This window comes from Scleropages formosus, chromosome 17, assembly GCF_900964775.1.
Source record: "Scleropages formosus chromosome 17, fSclFor1.1, whole genome shotgun sequence".
Classification (NCBI taxonomy): Eukaryota; Metazoa; Chordata; class Actinopteri; order Osteoglossiformes; family Osteoglossidae; genus Scleropages; species Scleropages formosus.
The window spans coordinates 2690488-2702340 of record NC_041822.1 but is presented as its reverse complement, the minus strand read 5'-3'; the positions used below and the strand labels follow the sequence as shown (position 1 = coordinate 2702340).

The following is an 11853-nucleotide window of genomic DNA, read 5'->3' as shown; positions in this document are numbered from 1 at the left end:
GCTCCCTGTGATCCCGTATGGAACAAGTGGTTTCAGATGGTGTGTGTGTGTCTTGTCATTTGTGGCTAGAGCAACTTTTGACTGCTATCTTTATGTACAGTTTGAAACACAAGGTGTTTATGAAAAAATGTACTGGATCTATACAAGTAGCACAGTGAAATATTTAAAATATGAATCTGGATAAGCATGCCAGCTAATCTGATTAATTTCCATTGTGGTCACTCTACTTATACAACAGGCTCATGATATTTACCAGGAAGTTGCGGAGGTAAAGCTGCTGGTTGATCGCATGGCAGAGGAGAACAGAGAGGCTCTTGTTCAAGCCAAAGATGTGCTGGACAAGGAGAAGATTGCAGAGGACCAAAGCACACATGGAGGAGAGGAATCAGACATGGACTTGTAGGAATTTGTCCAGAACACGGAATGAACTGTAAAATCTGTCAAATTTAAACAAGCCATAACTCATGTTTGTCTTGTAACCAACAGGGAAAATCTAGATAAAGAAAAACAGGGAAGACTTCAAAGGTCACGCACTACAGTACAGAAAATTGAAATTATACATATTGCTTTGGAGTGCATCAGGAAAGGTTTGATACCCTCATTCTCTGTTCAAATAAATACACATATTACTGGCAAATATATGCGATTTTTGACAACACAGGGTTGGGATGGTTCCCTTTAATATATTATTTTTGAGTCCCAACATTTAGTCATAACCTGTAAGAATGACCGCTAAGGCTGTTGTACAACAACATCAGCTGACCACCCGGCCACAAGGAATCATATTCCTTATTGATTCAGTCAGTGTGTCTGTTAGTGATTGCATTTTATTGAAGGATGTGGCATTTGTGATTCCATAGAAGACTGGAAATGGCTAGAAAGCAAAAACATGAGTATTCTAGTGGTGCAGAATAGAAAAAGCAAAAGAAAACAGATTTAGAAATGAAAGCAAAAGTAATAGTGCAGCATGAAGAAACACTACATTAATATTACTAGTATCTTATATTACTATTATTTCAACACAAATAATGTGCAAACTTAGTGGAATAAATACCAGAAAGCCTTATTATGGAGCGTAGCATTCATACTATGAGTTAATAAGATACTATATATAGTCATCGTTAATATAATGTAGCATAAGGGGATTTGCAACAAAGCTGACCTACAACAAGGTCAGTGGAACAAAACCTTCATAAGTCGAGGACTGCCTATACTGGTAAATGTTGTTTCAACATGTGCTCCACATGATATTGTTTGCAGCATATTTAGCTGTAAATATGTTTACCAGCATGTGGCCTTTGTATATAAACCAGTACAAGTCTTTGCATATAAATGTTTAAGAGATTGTATCATACTGACCTTGAACTTTTACATACAGCTGTAGGTATGGTTTCATGTGTCCCTCTTCCTAGGACTTGATGGTACCAGGGAGGTGAAGCACATATGCAATGAACCATTGTCACAGCTAAATGAGGAAAACTTACAAGTAAGTAGAGGAAGACAATGAATAGCCCCCAAAACAAAAGAGAATGAATTAAAATTGGTGAAAACAAATCACCAAAAGAAAGTAAACAGCTTGGAAATGGCAAATATTTCACAGCATTATGCACTCTTCCCCTTGCTTTATCTGCTTTACTAGTACAAAATCATACCCTTATGCAATTTGTATCCTCTTATCCCCATAATGAGCTATAAAGTCACGCTTCAGAGAAAATGCCAAATGAGAAGATATTTAATTTCAAAGGAAGAGCCTTAATGATGCTGAGCATCTAACAAGCTTCCTCCCCAAAAAGTGGTGTCACTCAGAGTTTTTTACTTCTTATCATCATATAAAACCATCATCTATCATAATAATGAGCCCCAAAGCAAGAAAATTAAAATAAAAGCTGAAAGATGTTGAAAGCCTAATAGGTAAAGTCTTACCCATCACGTTAATATGATAGTGGTGATAGTGACAAAATACGTTGAATTCAACTGAAAGACTGTATCATTGCATTTATTGCAAGGAAGTCTACTTGTATACAAAGGTACATTTAAAATCTCAGGCTTCTGTCCTCATCTAGGTCCTTCAGAATATGGAAAACTACAGTTTCACAGCAGACAGAATGAAATGTGTGGGGCAGCAGCTCTTACAGCTACAAAGCGAGGTAAGAAAGACGCATAATGGATATGGTGGACGTGATGGAATTGCAGCCTTTCTTTACAACTAATATCATTCTTGGTGTTGTTAAAAAGATGTACTGCACGTAAAGCCACTTCCACATTTATACACCGCGTATCTTCTCACTTGTATAAAGTACAATTCTTTTAAAAGAATTAAGCCCAATTTTTATTTACAGTTAAAACAAGTCAAAGAAGAGAATAAAAGGATTACTGAAAATTACAACTCTGAAAGAATTATGAGGAAAAAATACTATAACATGGTTGAAGATATGAAAGGTAAAACTCTTATTACTCATAAATGACAACACATTACAAGCATTTAAAAATGTATACGTTGCACATGTAAAAAAGAGCGGAGTGTTTCTTCCCAGTGACCCAGTAAAACTAACATGTCCTTCCAATATTTGTGAATAACTTTGAATATGATCATAAATACTTTGAATACGCGGGGGTGCGGTGGCACGTATGTTGGACCGGGTCCTGCTCTCTGGTGGGTCTAGGGTTTGAGTCCCGGTTGGGGTGCCTTGCGGCGGACTGGCGTCCCGTCCTGGGTGTGTCCCCTCCCACTCTGGCCTTACGCCCTGTGTTGTTGGGTAGGCTCTGGTTCCCCGCAACCCCGTATGGGACAAGCGGTTCAGAAAATGTGTGTGTGTGTGTGTGTGTGTGTGTGTGTGTGTGTGTGTGTGTGTGTGTGTGTGTGTGTGTGTGTGTGTGTGTTTTAACTGTGGGTTCTTTTTATTGTGTTGCTGTAGGAAAAATCCGGGTCTTCTGCCGCATAAGACCCATGAGCAAAGTGGAATTGAGCCGTGGAAGCAGCCCCGTGGTAGACTGCCTGGACGATTACTCCGTCACAGTGGACACCCCACGAGGCTTGAAGGAGTTCCAGTTTGACAAAGTTTTGGGAATGATAAGTTCTCAAGAGGATGTTTTCCAGGACGTGAGCAGGTGAGGCCCTCGGCTCAGTTCACCCCTGAGTCAGGCGGATTTTCGACTGCAGGATTACTAGGCATTCAGGATTGGCTGCCAACACTGCCTGCTTCCATGTCTTACTGGGGTGGTTGGACTCCTTTTGCTGTAGGGCTGCCTCCTGTGTGACAGCTGTGCAAATTGCTTTGCATAAGCTTTGTATCATTTGAAGGCAAAAATATTTTCTTTCCATCAAAATGCACTTAACATGTATGATTACCACACCATAAATTGAACGCATACTCATTTAATAAATTTGCAGCTTATAAAAGGTATGTGGTTAAGAGAATTTTTATTATATATTTTATTAGACTATCCACATGCGAGTCTCATGCGGGTTCTTTTTCCTTCATTCAGGCTCATTCAGTCTGCAGTTGATGGCTTTAATGTCTGCATCTTTGCATATGGACAGACAGGCTCTGGAAAAACTTTCACCATGGTTGGCGACAAGGACCTGAGGAACCCAGGCATCATGCCACGAGCATTTAGAACTATATTTGACATTATGCAGGAGAACACATCTAAGTTTGATTTTAAGGCAAGGGAAAAACCTGAAGAATTTTCAATTTTTGCACAATGTATGGTGGTGAAATATTTACATTTATGTTTATTCGTTTAGCAGACTCTTTTTTCCAAAGTGACATAAACATTTCAAATGTATTATGCTTATGTTTGTTACAGCATACACCGATCAGCCAAAGCAATAAAGCCCCCTGCCTAATATTGTGTAGGTCCCCCTTGTGTCGCCAAAACAGCTCTGAGCCATCGAGGCATGCACTCTGTAAGACCTCTGAAGGTGTCCTGTGGTATCTGGCACCAAGACGTTAACAGCAGATCCTTTAAGTCCTGTAAGTTGCAAGGTTTGGGCTCCATGGATAGGCATTGTTTTTCTAGCACATCCCACAGATGCTCAGTTATATTAAGATCTGGAGACTTGGGAGGCCAAGTCAACATCTTGAACTCTTTGTCATGTTCCTCAAACCATTCTTGAACAATTTGTAGTGTGGCAGAGCCACTGTCATCAGGCATGGTAACGAATACCCTTACCATGAAGGAGTATACATGGTCTGCAACAATCTTTAGGTAGGTGGTATGTGTCAAGGTAACATCCACAGAACACTGGCCAGAGCACTACAATGCATTCTTCCTATAGTGCATCCTGCTACCATCTCTTCCCCAGGCAAACGATGCACATACACCCAGTTGTGTGGGGAGCGAAGGCTTCCCATAATCTAAAAGAAAACATGATTCATCAGACCAGGCCACCTTCTTCCATTGCTCCATGGTCCAGTTCTGGCGCTCACATGCCCATTGCAGCTGCTTTCGGCGGTGGACAGGGGTCAGCATAGGCACTCTGACCGGTCTGTGGCTACGCAGCAACCTGCGATGCACTGTGTGTTCTGACGCCTTTCTGCCATGGGCAGCATTAAGGTTTTCAGCAATTTGCGCTAAAGTAGCTCTTCTGTGGGATCGGATCAGATGAGCTAGCCTTCGCTCCCCACGAGCATCAGTGAGCCTTGGGCACATATGACCCTGCCACCGGTTCGCCGGTTGTCCTTCCTTGGACCACTTTTGGTAGGGATAACCACTGCATACCGGGAACACCCCACAAGACCTGCCGTTTTAGAGATGCTCTTCCCAGTCGTCTACCGATCACAATTTGGCCCTTGTCAAAGTTGTTCAGATCCTTACGCTTGCCCATTTCTCCTGCTTCCAACATATGATCTTCAACAACTCACCGTTTACTTGCTGCCTAATACTGTATATCCCACTGCTTGACAGGTGCCATTGGAACAAGATAATCAATGTTACTCACTTCATCTGTCAGTGGTTTTAATGTTTTGGCTGATCGATGTACATGTATTTGTTTTATACATGCAATTTTTTGTACATAGACTTACATTTGTATTTATTTATGAATTTGTTACGATAATTGCGATAAGTCTTTCTGAAGAATAATTCCAACTAAATAGGCTTTTACTGAGGTTCGAGTCTTGCTTGGGGTGTCATGCGATAGACTGGCATCCTGTCCTGGTTGTGAGGACAAGTGGTTTCAGACAGTGTGTGTGTGTGTGTGTGTGTGTGTGTGCTTGTGTGCGTGTGTGTGTGTGTGTGCTTGTGTGATAAATGTAACTACATACGATATTTATAATAAAGAAACATAGAAAGAGATAATAATAATAAATGTAACTGCAGTATTTATAATAGAGAAAGAGAGACAGAGCCTTTTATATGCTCCATCATTTTTGCTTTGTTCTTTAAAATTGTTCCAATCGTAGTCTAACATTTTTCCAGCGTTTGTTGGTGTTTCACTTTTTTCCAGTCCCTTTATTATATCCAGTTAAGTTTCAGTCGTGATCATTTCCTTTTCTTTGATGCATCACCATCACTTGGTGATTGGACATTCACACTTTGGTGCCATGGTTATGAGGGTAAAATCCGAAAAAAAAAAAATAAAGCTAAATACAGTAACACACAAGACACTGTTAATACTAATGTTGTCTGATTGAAAAGAAGAAAGTCGTTGTCCTACCTCGGGCTCAGGACGTGCAATGTTTTGCTGCGTGTTGCAAAGTAATGCCCCTTTGTTATTACGAACCATTGTATGTAACTCGAATTTTTTATAGAGTAGGCTTTACGTACTATACTTTTAGAGTAATTTCGGGTTTTACTTAATTCGGATGGTCGTTCATTACCCGGAGACTGCCTATACTGTGTTATGTATGTAAACACACACACACACATTTTCTGAAACCACTCATCCCGAGCGGAGTTGGGGCGAACCGGAGCCTAACCCGGCAACACAGGACACAAGGCTGGAGGGGGAAAACACACACAGGACGGGATGCCAGTCCATCACAAGGCACCCTGAGCAGGACTCGAACACCAGACCCACCAGAGAGTAGGGTCTGGCCAAACCCACTGCACCACCACACCCCCTACAATGTATGTAAAATGTACAACAATGTTACAAATCATACATTTTACATACCCAGTATTCCTAGTAAGGTTTGTTCAAGGTGCAATTTTGCTGGACACACTCTCAAGCAGTATAATTGGAGCACACGCAGTGAACGTGCCCAGAGGTCTCCCTTTTTGGCCCGTCCTTACATGACATGTCACTCCTCAGGTCTGGACCTACATGCTGGAGCTCTATAATGAACGCCTGCTGGACCTCTTTGTCTGCCCCACTGATGCTCTCAGCAAAAAGATTGAAATCAAGAAGGACAAAAAGGGACTTGTGTTTGCTCATGGAGCTGAGACAAAGGAGGCAGCCAGTGCAGAAGAGCTTTTTGCACTGTTCGAACAGGGCTGTGCCAACCGGCATATAGCAGCCACAAGTATGATCCTGTTCAGTGGTTTGGAATTGATTACTTTAGTCACAGTGCGTACTAATGCATGATTGCTACGTCATGTTGGACTCCAGGTTTCCAGAATTGGATGAGTGCCATGCTCTTAATTTCTTACTAATGATGCAAAGGAGGACACATCACCGGTGTTCATCATTCATTATGATACCAAAAACATCACCACTAGTATGAATTAAGAATGGCAAAATATTGGCAAAAAAACACAAAAAAAGTCATGCCTGCCTTTCCCAAATTTTTAGGTGAAATTCAAATCATTCCATATTTTCAAAAAGAACTGCACAGGTTACATGTGCAATGTTTTCTCTTCTGTAGAGATGAATCTGGAGAGCTCCCGTTCTCACCTTATAGTTGGGATCACGGTCGAGAGCACGAACCTCACTAACGGCAGTGTAAACTACGGGAAGCTCAGCCTTGTGGATTTAGCAGGAAGTGAGAGAGCTGCAAAAACCGGAGCCAGAGACGACCAGCTGAAGGTAAACGTCCAAACAAAAAAAAAAACTGTTGCAGGATTACTCCTTGTCTGATACAGAATACAAAACATCATTTAACAATAAATGAAAATCCATATAAGACTAGACAGCTTTATTTAAATACTAACAAATATTGGCGATTGACTAAAATTGCATAAGGTTCTGAAGATGAGTTGAAAGGTTATACTTATAATAACCAGAAATATTTCCACCTGGAAACACTCCAGAAATCTGCAGAGGACTTCCAGATCATTTAAATTTACATGTATTCATTTAGCAACCGCTTTTCTCCAAAGCAACATACATCTCATAGAAAATACAGTTTGTGCATTACATTAGCAGAAACAGACATAGACGCAGACGTGTGATTCTTAAGTACAGTTGGTATCCTTCACCATATGGACCAATGTTCATCACACAAGTAGCTGCATAAAAGATCATTTTTGGATATTTTATCATCATTTTACAGAACAATGAATGCTTGAACCATTTTGAAACGTATGCAGATATTTCCCAGTATATACAGTACTTATAAGATTACACAAGAAAGTTGCAGCACATATGTTGTTTGAAATGTGTTGTCACGTAAGATTCGTTTTCTCACACAGGAGGCCAATTCCATCAATAAGTCTCTGAGTGCCCTGGGTGATGTCATTTTTGCTCTAAGCACAGAGCAGGCCCATGTCCCCTACCGCAACAACAAGCTTACACAACTCATGCAGGACTCACTGGGGGGTAATGCCAAGACCCTCATGTTTGTCAACATCTCCGCCTCCAGTTGCAGTATGGAAGAGACCCTCACATCCCTGATGTAGGTTGACCTATGGCTGCAAGAGTGGCTTCAGTGGTGTCACTAAGGGGAGGCGTGGGGTTCAGACCATACCGGGGGACACCATCAGAGGGGGTGACACCAGAATGAGTGTCTATAAAATTTTTGTGCAGTGTTTCAGCAGAAATTCATTATTTTTTAGAAAAATATCCCTGTAGTTAGTAATAAGAACAAAAACATTTTTCCTAATAAAGTCCAGCTTACATTACACACACATACACACACAAACATTGTCCGAAACCACTCGTCCCGAGCGGGGTCACGGTGAACCAGAGCCTAGCCCAGCAACACAGGGCATAGGGTTGGAGGGGGAAGGGACACACCCAGGATGGGACGCCAGTCCATCGCAAGGCACCCCAAGCAGGACTCAAACCCCAGACCCGCCAGAGCGGGTCCTGGCCAAACCTGCTGCGTCACCACGACCCCTCTTAGCTTACATCACTTCGAATTCTATTGTTTTCTTACCGCATTTTCACTTTAACCATATGAAACTATGTAAATGTAAATACATTTAGGCTGTGCGTATGATTTTGTAATTTAAAGGTATAATTTTAATTTTGCTAGTTGTTTATGTCAGTACTATTGCCATTACATTCAGTGATATAGGGGAATTACAATTTGCAAGTAACATAAGTACAAAAAACATCATTATGGATGCTATATGGTCTGGTATGGGAAGAGGTCCATGGGGAGGGGGGGACACCATGAGCTACCGCATTGGGTGACACCAACCCTAGTGACGCCACTGAGTGGCTTCGTTGTTCTTGCTGTTACCACTGTTGTTACCACTAGGAGGTGTTTTCTCGAATACACTGATGCATGGGTACAAATAATATTCCTATTTCTGCATGACCCTCATACTGATGGTAAATTTGTATGGGTGTCTTGTCAGTTGGACCAGACTATACACTAATAACCACAGCAGTAGGCAGTGTTTTAGGACATGGTCTGATATCTAATGGTTCTCAGTCCAAAGCGGTGGAGGAGCCATATTAAAATATGTTCGAAGAAGAGCTCTAATCTTATTCGAATGTTACTTTTCCGAATGCAAAAAAGCAACTATAATGACGCGGAGTATACTGAGACTGCAATAAGTAAGGCGTTAGGAAAGTGTTTAGAAACACAGAGGGGACAAAGGACATCATGCTACAAAGTACTAAAAGTTAATGTGCTCAAGAAAACACTGGCGGACTTAACAAGAAATTGATTTATGCAAAGGATGCAGTACATTATCCCTTCACCAGATATTTGCTGTCATTTTTTTGGCTGACATTAAATGATCAGTATTTCTGTGCTTTCATTTTTATGTTCCAGGTACGCAACACGAGTTAAGGCAATAACCAATAATGCTCAGAAAAACTCAGAGAGCAAAGAAATAGCTCAACTTAGAGAGGTATGTCCTATGAGATTTTTTTTACTTTTTAATCTGTAGTAATGCTACACTGTAGTAATGTACACTGAAAGGCCTTTAATTTTGTCACAATATCTACACAAAAAGAGCATAACAGAAGTCGTATGTCTGTTTTTTTTTTATTTTCTATTTCTATTTAGTAATTTTTCAGTCTAACATAGGAAATGTAAGCATCCTCAAATTTAAGAATCAAAGTCATCAAAGATATCATTCATGAATTTATCATCATTAGAAAGACTGCATTGGTATATCAAATTAAACTAGTAATTTCTCAGTTAAGAAACATAACTGGTTCCAGAAACAATGGTATCTGACAAACAAAACTGCCCCTATAATTACATCTATATCTAAAGCTCTTTGTCAGTTTTTAAGTGCACTTGTGTTTGCCCTGACTTGAACACTGCTTTTGAGAAAAGTATCTACTAAATTAATAAATGTACATGTAGAACACCAGGCCCATGAGAACAAACCTTTCCTGAACTTAAAGGGTTGCAAATGTCTATGGTCATTTCACATTAAAATTCATTGTATGTGCATAGAGTACAGTGTAATATTAATAAAAATCTGTCATCAGAAGTTATACTGAAGTAAAAAGATTAAAAAAGTAGAGAGTAACACTATTTGTACTCTTTGTTTGCATTTCAGATAATTCTGAAGTTAAAATCAGGACAACCAGTGGAGGAAGAAGTATGATTTGTTAGTCATTTTCAAGAAATGTCAGAAATATAACTCTTCTCATTGTTATTCCAACTGCAGTTCATCTGTGAAGCTACTAAACATCAGAACTGTATGCTCCCTTACCGAAAATTCTGAAATGAAGACAAATCATGTTAAACTTTTTTTTTTTTTTACTTTTTTTTCTAAACTGTTGTAGTCCAGGGCTAGGTCAGGACATTGACATTTCTATTTTTAAGTCCTTCTTTGGTTTATTTATTTAATGCTCTATTGTTTTTCTCTTATGCAAGAGAGAGACTATTACTAAATATATTCAATACAATTGTACAGAATTTATGGTATATAATACTGTTATAGTACCGTAAGTTTTATTCAATTGGATGATACTGCTATGAAACACACACACTTAAAAAACACATAATCCAACTTAATAAAATACAATGAAATAATTATTTTCCATTTTACTTGTAGACATTTATTATTGAGTATGTTACTTACAATGATTTTTACACATGTGGCCCTCGAAACAGTTCACAATAATGGGAAAAGCTGTGGCCCAATTTTGACAATGGCAAAAAACACATTGCAGAAACTCTGCGGGTTAATTTTTTACATTATGCCCCTCTAATAAGCTACTAGACAAGTATGCCAGACTGTTTCCCTTCTTGATCACAGCTCCATCATAGCTGTGTGTGTTGTTCTTCACAAGTGTTGACTGCACGTCTCATGCTGATGAATGTTGGACAGTAACGGAAAAAAGACGAGCGTTGAAACTTCCCCACAAAGCAAAAAATGCAATGAGCCAACGCAAGCAGTTCTCCCTTCTGCAGCATTTAAGGTCAAGCACATGTTTTCACTGATGCCTTTCGCAGGTGGGAGGATCTGACGAGTTGACACTCACAATCCTTTCTCTGTTTCTGGGACCTGGGCCATTGCGTGCCTGGCCATAATGGGGCCTGGGGCCAACAGAGTCATTAGGAAGTCACTTGGGTAATCTGTACCTCATATGTGGGAAAAGCATTCAGTGGAGATTAGGCTCCTTGGGAGGTAGAGGAAAGAGCAAAAAACAAGCACGAGTGTGCAAGGCCCATCCAAACTGCTATTCCAAAGCTATACGCAGCCCACCACAAAAGTAACTCTTTCCCCTAAAAACCCCTCGTATGGAGAATTTTATCCACTGGCAAAAATATAATGCCGCCATCATTTCTTTAAGGTACACCATTGATCTTTTACATACAGCTCAGTGTATGTCTGCCGTTTCTGGAATTAGTCACATGGAGGATACTCTCCTCTCCCAGTAGAGGCAAAGTTGTGTTCTTCACTGCAGTCTTGTTCTGACCTCTAGTGTAAAAGATCTTTCTTTATTCTCCAGTTATAATAAAAAGCTTGATATGTGTCATAAACTCTGCACTTAATCCACTTACCTTTGGTGTCCAGTCTCCTTATGCGTACTGTAAACATAATGTAGTTTGACTATGAGAACCTGTAAAGTTTTGTAATTAGAAATGTGGGCATCATATTAAAAAGAGATCAAATTATAAAAAATTTTATACCACCTAGTACTGAAATGATGACAAATTGTGCAGGTTTATTAACAAAATGATGAAGCTAGAAAATATAAAATATTAATTTAAAATGAAAACACACACACACACACACACACACACACACACACACACACACACACACACAGTTTCAGAACCGCTTGTCCCATATGGGGTCGCGGGGAACCAGAGCCTACTCGGTAACACAGGGCGTAAGGCCGGAGGGGGAGGGGACACACCCAGGACGGGGACGCCAGTCCGTCGCAAGGCACCCCAAGCGGGACTCGAACCCCAGACCCACCGGAAAGCAGGACCTGGTCTAACCCACCGCGCTACCGCACCCCCAGAAAATGAAAATATAAAAATGTTAATGTGGAATCCCACAAAGTATTAATGCTCACTGTCTTGTATTTTATATAGGATG

At 40.3% G+C, this 11853-nt stretch overlaps 1 protein-coding gene across 1 annotated transcript; it reads left to right on the top strand.

Annotated features, from left to right (window-relative positions):
* Nucleotides 1-2420: 2420 nt before the first annotated feature.
* On the top strand, nt 2421-10835 carry kifl (kinesin family-like). The gene is made up of 8 exons (XM_018759987.2): nt 2421-2439; nt 2916-3108; nt 3487-3667; nt 6260-6470; nt 6813-6973; nt 7579-7781; nt 9114-9192; nt 10758-10835. Exons 1-8 carry the CDS (start codon nt 2421-2423, stop codon nt 10833-10835), a joined length of 1125 nt encoding a protein of 374 aa, XP_018615503.1.
* Nucleotides 10836-11853: the final 1018 nt, after the last annotated feature.